The sequence below is a fragment of the Somniosus microcephalus genome, chromosome 21 (assembly GCF_052327205.1).
Source record: "Somniosus microcephalus isolate GS21.2 chromosome 21, FLI_Smic_1.0, whole genome shotgun sequence".
NCBI lineage: Eukaryota > Metazoa > Chordata > Chondrichthyes > Squaliformes > Somniosidae > Somniosus > Somniosus microcephalus.
This window is the reverse complement of record NC_141007.1, coordinates 50,186,035-50,203,189: the sequence shown is the minus strand read 5'-3', so window position 1 is coordinate 50,203,189 and position 17,155 is coordinate 50,186,035. Positions and strand designations below refer to the sequence as shown.

Here is a 17,155-nt window from a genome sequence, read left to right as displayed (position 1 = left end):
TCCCCAACCAGCGGAAATAGTTTCTCTCTATCTACCTTATCTGTTCCCCTTAATATCTTGAAAACTTAGATCAAGTCACCCCTTAACCTTCTAAATTCCAGGGAATACAACCCTAGTTTGTATAGTCTCGCCTCGTAATTTAACCTCTGGAGTCCAGGTATCGTTGAGGTAAATCTACGCTGCACTCCCTCCAAGGCCAATATATCCTTCCTAAGGTGCGGTGCCCAAAATGAACAACCGTTTAGACCAGGAAAGGCTCACTATACTCCTTCCATGACTGCCAGTGATGGTATTTGTCATATGGCTACCTCAAATAATTCACACATTTACCAGGCATTATTTTCTGGACCTATCTGAGAATCTGTTCTAATGGTGGGGGTTTCAGTTTTCTCCTCCTAGTCTGGTAATAGTCTGCAGCAATGTGTGGAGCATGCAATCTGAACAGGAAAGGGAGATTACCTGCCTTTGGCTGCGTCTTTGAGGAAAAAATTGGCGTCACGTCACAATTCTGGTGCTAAATGAGTGTTCAGGGGAGGAATTTCTGTCACTTGGGCTTCTATCTCCCCCCACCCCTGCCCCTCATCTGGAGGTGCGCCAGCTGCCAAATTGGAAGTCGGTGACATCCAAATGTCCAGGGCATTCGTCTGAAGCCGGCGCTTCGACCCCTGAATATGCTAATCAGAAGCCTAACGCCAGCTTTAGATCCCTGCTCCCAAATTCGGCGGAAATTTGCTCCATGTTTCAGGGTCTATTACAGCCTAACCAGACGTGCTGGAGGCCACCAACAAAATTGTAGGGTAATTAGAGGAAAAAACCATACCTTAAGCTGGAGCCAGAGGAACAGGAATGCTCCTCCTTGCTCCATAACAGTAATGTAGGTTGGTGCTGACCTGGGCTTACCCCCTCCCTTTTGCCTCCCCCTCCCCCCGGACCTCCCTCTTGCTCAGTGTCCAAGCTGGCCAATTTTGGGAAGACCCTGACAATTTTGCTGCATTTGGGCACCCGATTGACATCCACAGCTCTCTAGTTTTATGAAAATGACATCTATGGGAGTACGTTCCAGGCGTCCCGCCCACTTTGTGTTTGGAAACTGCCGAAAATCCAATTTTTCGGCCTTGGTCTTTCTTTTAAGAAGCACCCCCCATACCTTGCCACCCAACCATTCCCACAGGACCTGGAGCATGTGTTCATATTTTTTTCCTTATCTGGCTTCAATTTCTCTTGCCAATCATCTCAACCGATCATCTCCGCCCCAGGACATTCCTCAGGGCAGTGTCCTGGGCTCAACCATCTTCAGCTCCTTCATCAATGACCTTCCCTCCATCATAAGGTCAAAAGTGAGACTGTTCGCTGATGATTGCACAGTGTTCAGCTCTATTCACCATCCCTCAGATAATGAAGCAGTCCATGCCCGCTTGCAGCACGACCTGGATGACATTGGGCTGATAAGTGGTAAGTAATATTCACGCCACACAAATGCCGTGCAATGACCATCTATAAGATGTGTTGAGCAGCTGAGAAATGTCCTCAAAGGTGACTCAGTACTTGCTGTTGCCATTCCTGCCCAAATCACCTGCTATTTCCAGAACACACCACATCTGCTGGAAGAGGGAATCTTGTGGTGCACCAAGTGAGAAGCAAGTAAATGTCGCCATTCAACAAAAACAGATGAGTGGCATTTGTCTAAAATGCCTTTTAATACAGATTGGCTCGGATTTTGCTGTTAAAATAACAGTGAGGCTAATGGAGCTCACTGTTATTTATGTGCAAATGGTACAGCAACTTCAGGTGAGCAGCAGATATCCATAAACTCAAATATCCGAAAGTTCGTGTCCAATTTCCATCATTAGCGTCACAAAAACGGCATCTCGCTGCCTGCCTCACCATTGAAATGCATTAGATTGGGAGAAGGGGAAGTGCAACGAGACCTGGGTGTCCTTGTGCACCAGTCGATGAAGGTAAGCATGCAGGTGCAGCAGACGGTTAAGAAGGTAAATGGTATGTTGGCCTTCATAGCGAGAGGATTCGAGTACAGGAGCAAGGATGTCTTGCTGCAGTTGTACAGGGCCTTGGTGAGAGCACACCTTGAGTATTGTGTGCAGTTTTGGTCGCCTTATCTGAGGAAGGATGTTCTTGCCATGGAAGGAGTGCAGCGAAGATTCACCAGACTGATACCTGGGATGGCAGGAATGACGTATGAAGAGAGATTGGGTCGATTAGGCTTATATTCGCTAGAGTTTAGAAGAATGAGGGGATCTCATTGAAACTTATAAAATTCTAACAGGACTAGACAGGCTAGATGCAGGAAGGGTGTTCCCGATGGTCGGGGAGTCCAGAACCAGGGGTCACAGTCTAAGGATAAGGGGTAAGCCATTTAGGACAGAGATGAGGAGGATTTCTTCACCCAGAGAGTGGTGAATATATTCAAGAAGGAGTTGGATATATTTCTTAAGGCTAAAGGGATCAAGGGATATGGGGAGAAAGCAGGGACAGGGTACTGAATTTGGATGATCAGCCATGATCGCATTAAATGGCGGAACAGGCTCGAGGAGCCGAATGGCTTACTCCTGCTCCTATCATCTATGTTTCTATGAATGGCGTGAAGTTGCTGTATTTGCGCGGTAGATACGAACTAAACTCGCCTCAAAGTTAAGTCCTGTCTATTCCAGTCTAAGTTAATGTCTAATTAAATGACATGATAAGTGTTAATTAACCTCTCTGGCATTGAAAATTAACTATTTTAAGCGTGGGGTCTCATTCCTTCAGTTTTTAATTGCTGTTGGAAATTTAAAACATTTTTAATTTTTCCTTTCTGTCTCTTTTTCTCTCTCTCTCTTAATCCAATCTTTCTTTCCCTCTTTCTTTCTCTTTCTGTACCTGATTTGACATTGAATTCACTCACTCTAATTTACACTTCTTTCTCGGTCCTTAAACTTAATTTCCCAATCCTTCAATCTGATTGGTTAAGGAGATACACAATATGCCCTGCTTCCCTCGCTGCGCTGTCATCAGCTCGCACTTTCAGCAACTTTCCACATAAAAAGTTTAAAAACCTAAATGAGCAAGGGCAAGAAATGCAAAAAAAAGTTTTCAGTGCTTTGTAATATAGTCACTGAAAATGATACTACATAAAATAAATTAATGACTTTTGTACTTTTGCCAAGCTTGTTTTGCTGAGATCAACTCTTTTCTTGTGCTGTCAATCACTTTCTTTCACATCTTTCTCTATTTTAGCAACACTTCTACTGTAACTTATTCCTAACCCAGTACTTCAACATTGCAAAACTCCTTCCCTCTCTCTTCCTATCTACAAGCTTGTTAAAGCCAAGCTTAGCAATGTTTAATCACTATAGCGTGATGTGCTCCTTTCATCCTTGGTGGTGTCTGGCACAATTGGCCTTTGTCCTTCACCTAGATTAGTAAAAGTCTCAATGTAATCACACACAAACTGACCCAGCAGATTGTGATTGTATGGCCAATTATGTTGCTTACAATCAAGAACTCAAGTTTGCAGCTCAGTAATATCTGATTACGGATCTTTGATTTGACTTGAGTTTTGCTGTGGTGACAAAGTCTTTTAAAAAGAGTCAATTTAGTCTTTTGCAGAAGTTCTTAATTCTGCACTAGTCACCTGACCAACTATTTTTCCTCTGTCTCGCTCAGGTCCTTTGTGCAGTATTCTGGTAAATCGCTTTGGCTGTCGTCCTGTTATGATGGTGGGAGGCTTATTTGCATCAGCGGGTATGATACTAGCGTCACTGTGCACCAGCATAATCCAGATCTACTTGACTGTTGGCGTCATCACTGGTAAGAAATCCCTGCAATAATTAAAGCGAAATACTGCGGGTGCTGCAAATCTGAAATAAAGAGAAAATGCTGGAAATACTCAGCAGGTCAGGCAGCATCTGTAGAGAGAGAAACAGAGTTAACGTTTCAGGTCGATGACCATGGAAGGTCATCGACCTGAAACGTTAACTCTGTTTCTCTCTCCACAGATACTGCCTGACCTGCTGAGTATTTCCAGCATTTTCTGTTGTTTTATTCCTACAGTAATGAACTTGCTTCATTGAGAGAGGGGGGGGGGCAGCATGTTAATGGCTTTGAAAATGTTTATTTCTTTGGAGTCCAGCTGGGTCATTCAGTGTTATGGGCGTTATTGCTTCAGGTTACTACAACTATAATGGTTCAAGAAACTTAAATTATGTATTTGAAACTAATTTTCCAGATGCAATGAAATTGTGTGGCACCTAAACTGGCAAGAATCAAAACCTCTTAATTTCTTTTTGTTACACCTGAGATTTTAAATTTATTGCTGCTCTGCTCCCAGTTTATATATCCTTTATCATAGAGTGCAGAAGGAAGCCATTCAGCCTTGTGTCTGTGCAAGAGCTATCCAATTAATCCTACTCCCTTGCTCTTTCCCCATAGCCTTGCAATTTTTTTCCTTTTCCAGTATATATTCAATTCCCTTTTGAAAGTTACTATTGAATCTGCTTCCACCACCCTTTTAGGTAATGCATTCCAGACCATAACAACTCGCTGCGTAAAAAAATTCTCATCTCCACCCTGGTTCTTTTGCCAATTATCTTAAAATCTAGTTGAACATGGTATCCAATTTTGCAGGTGATTTTGGTACCTTCAACTCGAAAGGCACTGTTATTTATTTTATTTTGTTTACATTTTGAATGTACCCTACATAAACTTGAGCTGATCCAAAATTCTGCTGCCCGTGTCCTAACTCTCCCCAAGTCCCGTTCACCCATCACCACTGTGCTCGCTGACCTACATTGGCTCCCGGTCCAGCCACGCCTCGATTTTAAAATTCTCATCCTTTGTTTTCAAATCCCTCCATGGCCTCGCCCCTCTCTATATCTCTGTAACTGCCTACAGTCCTCCGAGATCTTTGCACTCCTCCAATTCTGGCCTCATGCGCTTTCCCGATTTTAATCACTCCACCATTGGCGGCTGTGCCTTCAGCTGCATAGACGCTACGCTCTGCAATTCCCTCCCTAAACCTCTCCGCCTCTCTAATTCTCCTCCTTTAAGGCACACCTTAAAACCTACCTCTTTGGCCAAGCTTTTGGGCATCTGTCCTGATATCTCGTTTGGTGTCACATTTTGTTGGGTAACACTCCTGTGGAAGTGCCTTGGAACATTTTACAGGAAACTTTGGTTTATCCGGAGGTTACCTGTCTGGAATGCTCGAGCCACCGGCAAAAGTCAGGAGCCGTTTCGTTGTTTTTTTTTTCTTTTCGTTGCTTTTTTTTTTACCAGTCAGGCTCTGCAAGGTCTCGCTGAAGCTATTGCTAAGCTACAGAGACGCTTGCAAGGTACGGCCGACAGTTTAGAAGCTGTTGCTAAGCAAGAGTTTGTTGCCAGATACGGAGCTCAAAATCTCTATGTTTCAACATTAGCGCTGGTTTGTCCGGCAGTTTTGATGGGACGGCAACAGCTCGGTCCCGTCGGTGCCAGATAGCACAAAGTTTCCTGTACTATGTTAAAGACGCTATATAAATGCAATTTGTTGTTGTATTTTCAAGGAACACTGTTTCAGTACATTTGGGATATTAAAAAAAACTCTTCATAATTTCAGGACAGTATCTTGAAGAGGCAATAACATACAAATGCTTAATACCTTCACCTAAAACTCTGCTCTGCCAGTTTAGTGAAGGTGTTGCTGCGCTTGTTTTAAAGGGTTTAATAGGAATAGGGCATTCAGCCCCTCAAGCCTGTTCCACCATTCAGTTGTTTCATGGCTGATCTATATATTAACTCCATTTACCCGCCTTGATTCCATATGACTCAATACCCTTATCTAACAAAAATCTATCGATCACTTATGAAATTTTCAATTTACCTCCAGCCTCAACAGCTTTTTGGGGGAGAGAGTTCCAGATTTACCCTACCCTTTGTGTGAAGAAATGCTTCCTGATCAGAAATAGGTGGGGGGGGGTTTGCCAAATTCAGAATGGCTTTTACAAGGGGAGGGGATAAATATTTGACAAAGAAGCATTTTAAAGACTACGGGGCAAGAGCAGAGGAATGGCATTAGGTGGCGAACTCTTTCAGAGAGCCGGCACAGGTACAGGGCCGAATGGCCACCTTCTGTGCTGTAAAGTTCTATGACATCACTCCTGAACAGCCTAGCTCTAATTTTAAAGTTATGCCCCTTGTTCTGGACACCCCCACCAGATGAAATAGTTTCTCTCTATCTATCTATCTATCTATCTACCCTATGCTATCTATTAATCATCTTAAATACTTCAATTAGATCACCCCTTAATCTTCTATACTCGAAGGAATACAAGCCTAGTCTATGCAACCTGTGCTCATAATTTAACCCTTTTAGCCCTGCTATCATTCTGGTGAATTTACGCTGTGTCTCTTCCAAAGCCAATATATCCTTTATGTCCTGAATCAAGTTTTGGAAGATCACGACTAAAGCATCTGCAATTTTCTCACCTACTTCTTTTAATACCCTGTGGTGGAAACCATCAGGTCCTGGAGATCTGTCTCTTCAGTCTCATTATTTTCTCCATTACCATTTTAAAAATTTATATTTAATCCAATAAATTCCTCCCCTTGATTTATTTTTATTTTTCCTCGTATGTCTCGTATTTTATCCTCTTCCACTACTGTGAATACCCTTAAAAATAATTATTTAGCAAGTCTGCCCCAGCTAAATTAGTGGGGAGGAGAATTTCAGGAGGAGAATTTCAGATGAAGACATTAAGCATCTGTATCCTAGTGTCTCGACGTGCAATTTCAGAACCTTGTCTTCATGGAAAAGTGCATGAAAAAACTTTTTTTGTTTTTGCAAGTAAGACCACATAATCTAATTTGACTATTTGTGGCACAATTGGTGTCATAATATCTGTACATTATATCCCATGCGTGAGGCACTGAATGAATGATCACTGCACTCTGATTTTGCCAGTATCACTTATGGAGGACACAACCAGCACAAAGTTCTCTGAATATGTGGCCGCCAAGTCAAAAAAAAACGTGTTCAACCATTTTGTTTTGCAAAAATTAAATAACCTCTACCATATATTTTGATTTCCACTCTTTTCACCCCCCCCCAACCAAATCTTCAAATTTTCAGTTTAGATAAGTCGTGTTTTATTTGGAGGTCACTGATTTCTAGTGTGGAAATATATAGAGCAGTTCCAGGTAATGAAACTCAAATATGTTTTCACCCATTTTAAAATTGAAAAAGACAGTCAGGGAAGCTGCACTATTTTGATATCCTCAAAGTACAACTTTTCCAACTCTGAGGAAAGGATGTGACACAGATTGACTTTATTACTGCAAAATAAGGTTTATTTAAAAAAAAAATTATAGTTCTGATTTTAGCTTGGCGACTGTTGGATCCCACATAATTGATGCTGGAAACCTCATCAGAGTCCCAGGATTACTGAGTCACTGTCTGAGAGCAAAGGGTTTAATGGCGTAATCACATTGTTTGCATAACTGATGGTGTATATATTTTTTTGCTGCAGATACATTAAAAGGGGTTGCCAAATGCTTTTCCATATTGACTGCTTCTTTGTAATGAAATCTTAATGTGGGGCGGAGGGGTAGTTATGGGTGTATTAGAGCAGAATCAAACTAGTGCATAATGTTGCTTCTTTTGTCCCACACACTGGAAGTTGGTAAAAAGACTCCATCTCCTCCTTCTCACAACCCCCCTCCACAACCCCCCCCCCAATTCCGAGAGACTTTAAAAATATTTTTAAACATAATTAGAATATATCTCATCGCAAGGAAGAAACATACTTTTACAATTTCACAAGCAGATTGTGGGGATGCACCAGGTACAGTCTCAAGGCTGGAAAAAAAACTCCTCTGATGACATGTCCAGGTCCCTTTCTAGCTTGTTGCCGTCAAGCTGGTGGAAGATAGGCATTCTTCCTGCTCCTGGAAGCTAATGACAGCACTAACATTCCGATGGGCTGAATGGCCTCCTTCTGTGCTGTTGTGACTCTATGGGGGAGAAATTCGGTATCACCCCGTTTGGGGCGCAATTATCGGCCGGGCACAAAGTTTAGCGCCTGGCGCTAATTATTGCCTCTGACTGCAAACTTGGTTTCTATCACCCCTGGAGGTGATTTGAGCGCTAAATCAGGCGCTACACACCTCTCTAAGGCGCTAACTCAGAGCGCTGGCGAAGCTCATGTGATGTCAGTCAGCAATGGAACACAGACACACTGGCACCGGCCAGTTCTTAAAGGGGAGGGTCCATCTTGCTCTCCATCCACACCCTGCCCATTGCAGCCTTGAAACTCGGCCTGTACATCAATTCTGCTGGAAAGAACAATGGCGAGGCCCAGGGAAAGAGCTCAGAGTGCAGCCCCCATAGTCTCTTCTAAATCGATGCAAGGAAGGTCAAATCAAAATGAACCTGCAAAGTGCTGCTCAGTACCCAAAACTCCTTCACACAGCGTTGACTCTCTCTCTCTCTCTCTCTCAGAATGCATGGTGCAAAAATGTCGCCGACAAATAAAGGCAGGAAGCGGACACCTTTAAATAGCGCTCCCCCAGTCCCTTCCCGGCTGCAAAACGTTCCCCTCTACCTATCGTTGCTAGCAGCAGGCGGAAAGGCAGGGGGCGCCACTCAATATCCGGTCCCGGGCGCTACCGGGGTGTTGCACGCTCGACTGACGTCACGATCTGCGGGCGCAGGAGATCCTGGCAGTAGTGTTTAGCGCCACTGCAAAAGGTCTGGTCAATTTCGCGAGCGGCGCAAACATCACCGCGCCCGGGCGCTAGTTGCTTTGCGCCGCTAACGGGAGGCATAAAGCAACCGAACTTTCCCCCCTATGACTCTAACATGCAAGTCAAAGACTCAGTAACAGCACTCCTAATGCAGCTTGTGGATGGTCACAAACAGGATTATCTCCTTTTGCAAGATATATCCGGTCATTTTTTTTTAGTGGAATGCCACTTCACCTTTCCAAAACAATCCCCTTCAAACAATTATTTTCCTCCCACTGTCAAGTGCCACATTGTGACCATGTGGAAGGTTAAAACTAGCCTGCAGATGGCATAGCTCCTTGATTTGAACTAGAGGTGCACTTTATTTGTGCAGGAGGTGAAACCACCCCAGCCAACCAACCAAATTCCAGTTTCTCTTTCACAAAAGCAAAATACTGCAGATGCTGGAAATCTGAAATAAAAACAGAAAATGCTGGAAATACTCAGCAGGTCAGGCAGCATCTGTGGAGAGAGAAACAGAGTTAACGTTTCAGGTCAATGACCCTTCGTCAGTTCTGAAACGTTGGGGTCGATTTTCCTGGAGCCGTCAGGCGGGGTTTCAGGCGTGTGGGGGGGGGGGGGGGGAAATCCCGAATTCGGGGGTCCTGACACCATCCCGCCCAAAACCCCGCTCCACGCAAGTTTCAGAGGCGGCGGGTACCCGCCCCGCACTGGGACCCGCCGACCCCAGGCGGGAAGGGATTAGTGCCAATTAACTGCCTGTTAACAGGTAGTTAACAGGCAGTTTTTAGCCTAATCCCTATTTTGAGGGGTGTCGTGTGGGATTCCCGACGGCTCCAAACCACGCCAGGTTAGAGCAGGCGGGCCGTCGGGTTGAAGGAGTTGGAGGGGTCGCGATGTCGGTGTTCAGGTGAGTGATGGGTGCATGAGTGCAAAGGTAAGTGTGTTTGGTGTGTCTAAAGTGTGTAAAGAACTTTTACTTACCTGTACTTACCTTAACAGCCTTTCTTCCTTTAGGCGTCGGGAGCGCATCACTCAGCCGGCACTTAAAGCTGAACGGCTGCGATCTGTGAAAAGTGACAGTCTTCAGCTTTGAGTGCTGCTGAGAGTTTTAACTGAGTCTGTGTAGAAGGACTCATGTTAGAACTCAGACTGTCCGTGTTTGGCAGCTTCAAACAGCTGTGAAACACTGATATTTCATCTGTCAAGAACTCTTGACAGATGAAATTGCTGTCTGTGACGTCACCTGTTGCCGGGTGGCCCTTAATTGGCCTGCTGAACCCATTGGGCGGGCTCAACAAGATCAATCAAGGGAAAATCGCGCAGCTTGGCCGGACGTTGATATAGGCGGGTCTAAAACCCAAAAGTTGTAGTCCCGCCTCCTTCCCGACAGCTTCGGGAAAATCGACCCCGTTAACTCTGTTTCTCTCTCTACAGATGCTGCCTGACCTGCTGAGCATTTCCAGCATTTTCTGTTTTTATTCCAGTTTCTCTTTCCTCATCTTTTCACCTCCCAGCAACCTACTATGACCAGAAAAGCAGAGGATGAAAACTAGGACTTGAACTTTTCAGCTGTTAAATGTATCTGTGTCCTGTGTTTGTTTTAAAAATATTATTTTTAATTGTAAACCGTCTCTCCTCCCCCCAAAAAACTTAACCAAATGAATCACCTTTTTTGTTTTCACTGCAGGTCTGGGCCTAGCCTTGAACTTTCAACCCTCTCTCATCATGTTAAACCGTTACTTTGACAAGCGACGCCCATTAGCAAATGGCTTATCTGCAGCTGGGAGTCCCGTGTTCCTGTGTGGCCTCTCTCCATTAGGTCAGATCTTGTCTAAGGTATATGGATGGCGAGGAGGTTTCCTCATTCTTGGCGGTCTACTGCTGAATTGCTGTGCATGTGCAGCACTGATGAGACCCCTGGAACCTAGCCCCAAAGAAAGAGAAAAAATAGAGCAAGAGAAGAAAACCGAGAGCGCGAAGAAAAAGCAGCTGCTGGATTTCAGTGTCTTTAAGGATCGAGGCTTTGTGATATACACAATAGCAGCTTCCATCATGGTCTTTGGTCTCTTTGTTCCTCCTGTGTTCATAGTGAACTATGCAAAAGACATAGGAGTACCGGACACAGACGCTGCTTTCTTGTTGACTATCTTGGGTTTTGTTGATATTTTTGCCCGGCCTCTTTGTGGCATTCTTGCTGGGTTGAAGCAGGTCCGGCCTCGGTGTGTGTATCTTTTCAGCTTTGCTATGATTTTCAATGGTATTACAGATCTAGGGGGCTCTTTTGCTCGGGATTATGCTGGACTGACGGTGTTTTGCATTTTCTTCGGAATGTCCTATGGAATGGTGGGAGCGCTGCAGTTTGAAGTCTTGATGACGATTGTTGGAACTGAAAAGTTTGCCAGTGCCATTGGGCTTGTATTGTTGATTGAAGCCATGGCTGTCTTGGTTGGCCCTCCAGGAGCTGGTAAGTGCGTGTGTGTGCAGACACATATGTATATCATTATAGAAAGAGACTTGTTTAAGCGTTCTCTACAGTATAGAAGCAAGAACCAAAGGCGGATAGAAACACATTTAAAAAAAAAAAAAAGTCTTGAATGCCAGAAATGCCAACATGTCAGTTAACATTTGAAAAAAGAGGAACAGGTTTAAGTTTTCAGTGGGACTATTCATTAGATCTGACACGGTCAGGAGTGGAGCCCCTTTATAGCACTGACCAAAGCAATGGCCCGTAATTTCCGATCGGAGGCTTCCTGCGTGCAGATGCCTCCTATCGGGAAAAAATCTACGCCCTTAACTGAGGGCTCCCGAGGTCCAGACTCTTCCGCTCCTGGGCCTGTCCATGACGAAATGCGCAGGGCCCAGGGGCGCATGCGGTTCGCAGCGTCCCTGGGATCACGTGGGCCAGGCGAGCCAATGAAAGAAGGGAATCTCCCTTCATGCTTTTGACAGATAGACCTGCCAAAAGTATGAATGGGGATCACTGAAAAAAGACACTAAAACATTAAATAAATTATTAAAAAACTATCACATTTTTAAAATTAGTTAAACATAGAAACATAGAAGATAGGAGCAGGAGTAGGCCATTCGGCCCCTCGAGCCTGCTCCGCCATTCAATGAGATCATGGCTGATCATCCAAATTCAGTACCCTGTCCCTGCTTTCTCCCCATATCCCTTGATCCATTTAGCCTTAAGAAATATATCGAACTCCTTCTTGAATATATTTAATGACTTGGCCTCAACTGCCTTCTGTGGTAGAGAATTCCACAGGTTCACCACTCTCTGGGTGAAGAAATTCCTCATCTCTGTCCTAAATGGCTTACCCCTTATCCTTAGACTGTGACCCCTGGTTCTGGACTCCCCCGCCATCGGGAACATCCTTCCTGCATCTAGTCTGTCTAGTCCTGTTAGAATTTTATAAGTTTCAATGAGATCCCCTCTCATTCTTCTAAACTCCAGCGAGTATAAGCCCAATCGACCCAATCTCTCCTCATACGTCATTCCTGCCATCCCAGGTATCAGCCTGGTGAATCTTCGCTGCACTCCCTCCATGGCAAGAACATCCTTCCTCAGATAAGGAATTACATTAAATTAAATATTTTAAACAAAAATTAAATTTTTTGAAAAAAATAATTAAAGTTTTTACGGGGCTAAAAATAAACTTACCTTTTTTAAAAGTATTTTAAAATTATAAATGAGTGAAAAAAATTTTTTTTTTTACTTTTTTAAACTCTTAGGATTCTTGACAGATCGGAAATACCAGTTTTCAGCGCATGCACTTTGCATGCCTGAAACTGGCATTTCCGATGTCCCTTTGGCTGTGTACACAGCTCATACACACCGTAGGGATCGGAAAACACGGGCCAATGAGCAGAAAGAACAGATGACATTCAATAGTACAGATCTACTAGCTACTTTTCTAAAGAGATAACTGGGTACTATGTCATTTTGTGACTACAAAATTGGCCCTGTCCCTGCAATCTCCTCCCCTTTTCTCTCTCTTCCCCCCCCCCACCCCAACCTCCCTCTCCCCACAATACAGTCCAATGGGGTTCGACGGTCTCACTTCTACTTCCTTCCACTAAGAGAGTTTAGATACATGATTTACCTGTGACCGGCCAACTACAGAAGGCCTTGTACCAGGGAGAGAGGGGCAACATCCGGTCCTCATTTATAACACTTTGTGGAGTGCTGTACTGTGTCTGCAGCTTGGAGTTACAAGCAACATGAGTATTGATCCTGGGCATCGGGTTTAACTGTGAACAGAATAATAAGTTTAGGCCTAAAAAGAGAAAAGAAAAACTTGCATTTATATAGCGCCTTTCATGATCTCAGGACGTCCAAAAGCACTTAACAGCCAATGAAGTACTTTTTGAAGTGTAGTCACTGTTGTAATGTAGGAAACATGGCAGCCAATTTACGTACAGCAAGCTCCCACAAACAGCAATGTGATAATAACCAGATAATCTGTTTTTGTTCTGCTTATTGAGGGATAAATGTTGGACAGGACACTGGGGATAACTCCCCTGGTCTTCTTTGAAATAGTGCCATGGGATCTTTTACGTCCACCTGAGAGAGCAGACGTCTCAGTTTAATGTCTCCTCCGAAAGACGGCACCTCCGACAGTGCAGCACTCCCTCAGCACTGCACTGGAGTGTCGGCCTAGAGTTTTGTGCTGAACTTGAACCCACAACCTTCTGACTTAGTGATGCTAACTACTCACATGACTGTTGGATTGTGTAAGATAAATATATTGATTTTTCTTTTCATATTGTACCTGTTACAGGGAAGTTGTTGGACGCAACAAAGCATTGGAATTTGGACGCAGCAAATCGTTACAAGTACGTTTTTTATTTGGCTGGGTCTGAAGTGGTCCTGTCTGCCCTGGTACTGGCTACTGGAAACTTTTTTTGTATTCGTAAAAAACCTGAGCCCCCTGCGAAAGAGCAAAAGGAAACCGTGGAGGAAGGAGAGCAGCAAAATGAACTGGAAGCAGTGGATTCCGTGGAGGTGGAGCAATTCTTAAAAGATGAGACAGCAAAAAATGGTGAAATTTTACCAACTCCAGAAACAAGTGTATGAAGCTTTCGGGGAGGAAGAAACGGAATGTTTACAAAAAGTCAAGAGAAACGAGTTTGTATATTTATTTAGAAATGTGAGGAATCTCCATGTATAATGGTAAGAGTAGTCTATTTAATTGTGCAGAATATTTTTGTGATTTTGTTTTTGTTTAATTTGCAGCCTTGCATTTGTCATTCATGTGTGTCTTTCACAACTTTTTTTTTAATGTTAGGTTGAAAGTCTAGAGGTGCTTTAAGAACATTCTGAAAAATCAAATCTACAGAATTGTGATTCCATAAAAGGGGATGGGGAAGGAGATTGGTTGCAGAAAGTACTCTCCACTAACAGCATTGGTGATGGCACCTGCAGCTTATGACATTGGCCATAAATGATGGTTTCCACAATTTGAGAGTGCCAGATGCACACTAATAGTGGATCAGCATGGGTTAAATATTTTTTTAAAGGAAGCTGCTCTGCATCAGCTACAGCTCCATCTTAACGATACTTTCATTGAAGTTCTAACCCCATTGTACAAATTTAACAACAATTAAGGAGGTAGCCAAGCTGCTAGCATGTAGTGAACTTAAAAGGTAATGAATATAAAAGTAAAACAATTTTATCAAAGTGCTAGTTGTTGGTATTGGCCTGTTGCCACTGAAGAATATTCCTACTATGATTCATACAGTTTAATGCTCAAAACTCACACAGTACTGGAAAATTAGATTGATCCACACATGAAGATTTTCTATTTCCAATAATATTTCTCCTACTGTATTAAAACAATCTTTCTGTTTCTTACCAAATTAGGAGTGTCTGGCTAAATAATTGCTTTAAATGGATTCTTCGGGAGGCCTGTGGAAAAGTGGCCTTTTAATCTCTCCACGGTGACATGATAGATTGGGCACATGGCAGAGGGAGAGTTCAAACCAGTGTCTCACTGTGGAACTGCGTACTGATGCTTGAACACACTGCACCACACTGTCATCAATTTTGGCTTAAATGCATAAAAAGTAAACAAGATGATCCATGCTTTCTACTAACAGTCGCACACAAACACTGATTTTTATGGCATCACTATATTTTCAGCAGGCAAGAAGACAGCTTTTTTTTGTATAGATACTTTAGTTTCCTGTGGGGGTATCCTTGATTTCTGAATAACTCCTAATTAAACCTTCCATTTTGTTTACCAAGACCACTGGTTATGCCTCCAACAATTCAACATGGCCAACTTATCAGCATCCAGCCCTGAGATTGGATCAACTTTGAATATGAAATCAAGTAGGTCAAACCCCCCAAAAAATCCCTTCCAATTGCATGATGAATCTAAGAAGGAGGTGGTCCACTACCAGGTTCATTGGTCACAAGATAAAGGGAAGGCTTCTTAAGGTTCTGCACAAGCTTGCTTGTGTATTGCAAACTCATTGGCCATATTGCAGACAGAATTGAGTATTGCCAAGGAAGTTACAAATGGATTGAAAGTCCAATCCCTAGTGAGATTAAAAGTCCCTGAGATGGTCTGAGAATTACAAATAGGTATTTTAAAGTGGGCTGTTTACACAGATGTTTATCCCATAGATATTTTTTAAATAGTTTCAATATTCTCAAGCCAGTAGAATTGGGTAGACTTGCATTACTTTCAATGTGTTGCATATCAAAATAAGATTTTTTTTACCTCCTAAACTGGTGTTTAGAACTTCTGTGTTCCCCCCCCATAAAGTTGGACACTCCCATTGTTTGTTGATGGTGAGGGCCTTCTGAGTATGGCACAACATAACAAAAAAAAAAACTCCTTAGCCCCTGTTCAGAATTTTAATTCAGAAGAACCAATATAGTCTTCATTGACATTTAGGTATAATTAGTTGAGTTAATCTTGTTTTAAGTCCAGTCCAGAAACCAAGGTTTATGGGTTCTGATTTTAAAAACTGTAAAGAGCTACTCATTGTTTTACATAAAATTCCATAGATTAACTTTAATGTGAAAGACTGAGGAGTTAATATTTATTTATAGATTTCAGCTTTTAACATGGGGTTTTAAAATATCCACGGATACTCCATGTGGTTGATACCTACCATTAAATGTCCATTCTCTTTCAATCAAATAGATTGTCACTTTTCATAATGATAGAAAGTGTTCAGTGTACAAGCAGGTTTTACAATAAACTTAAGTGTTTATATTATGGTGTTAGTATATAAAACAAACACAATGAATTGATGTTAAAAAAATAGGGCAGGCAATAGAACCAAGTCCTTGCTTTTTCCCCACAGTTAAGATCAGGATTGTCGCAGTGGAGTTTTGCAGGCGTGTGCCCATCTCCCAGCATTGTATTTTGTAATCTAGACGTACTTACTCTTGAAAGGTTGATTTTAAAAGGTTCTAAGTTGTCTAAAGGCTTTCATTTGCTACTATTAACAACTTTTTGAACAGTTTCAAAAGTGCATGCTGTACAGAAGTTTGTATTTTTGATTCTTGAAGTATTACTGCTGCAGTGAGCAGACTCCAATTCTGTTCCAGTCTAAGCCAACAACATTGGATTAACTTTATTGGCTGTCTCTCAGCTGTTAGTATAATCATGCTGGCTCTTGCCTCTTTCCTCTTTAACATCATTGTTTGTAACTTTCTCAGAAGCTCTGTGGGGAATCTCTGGATTATGTTGGTAGCTGATTCAGCTAGAGCAGCAGTGGGGTTACTAAAATTGACCTTTTGGTCTAAGGAAGGGGGCGAGGAGTCAGCCAGCAACTCCCCCCGAGAAAGTGTGTAGACACCTGGGAAGGACTGGATTGGGCTTGGTGTGATGGCCTCAACACAGCTTGACAACATCCATTACCTAGGCTCACATGAAGAACAGCTGTTTGGGCACGATATCGGAGGGCGCGATATCGGAGAGCGCTGGTGCCCATGAAATTGTACCCTTCCATGAGTCAGCGCTTCCAGGAAGTAGTGGGGAAGAGCAGAATCAGTGTTGGTATTAGATTTCTCACTGCTCCTTTAGAGTATCCAGCCTACAAAGAAGGAGGTTAACGTGGTTAATGAAGATTTTTAGTTGGTACAATGTTAACTTTTTAAAAAGATTCACATCTATTCAATTTTGTGTCATTTTATAAAGAATAAAAATTGTTCACTTTTTTTTTCTTGTTTTTTTTTAACTGTTAAAGGAATATTGGCATCAAATCACTAAAACCTAGTTACATATTTCAAGGCTATTAAACAATATTGTAAGGGTGGTGACGAATTCATTGCTGGCCAAAAGAGCCAAAGCACTCAAAGAACTACAACCACAAATTATTCTTTACAAATGATTGCAACATTACTAATGAACTATCACTTCATTGTTGAGCATACAGACTATGCTACATGTTGCATTATAAGTACAACACT

General features: G+C 42.7%; 1 protein-coding gene across 3 annotated transcripts in view; it reads left to right on the top strand.

Annotated features, from left to right (window-relative positions):
• The window catches only part of LOC147102781 (monocarboxylate transporter 4-like), a 62,564-nt gene extending 45,661 nt beyond the window's left edge, over nt 1–16,903 (top strand). For all 3 annotated transcript variants that reach the window (XM_085963588.1, XM_085963586.1, XM_085963587.1), the window contains 3 exons: nt 3,664–3,807; nt 10,409–11,185; nt 13,506–16,903. In XM_085963588.1, the coding sequence (XP_085819714.1) occupies nt 3,664–3,807; nt 10,409–11,185; nt 13,506–13,801 (1,217 nt within the window). In that variant the 3' untranslated portion in view covers nt 13,802–16,903. The remainder of the gene's footprint in view (nt 1–3,663; nt 3,808–10,408; nt 11,186–13,505) is intronic.
• The last annotated feature ends 252 nt before the right edge of the window (nt 16,904–17,155 follow it).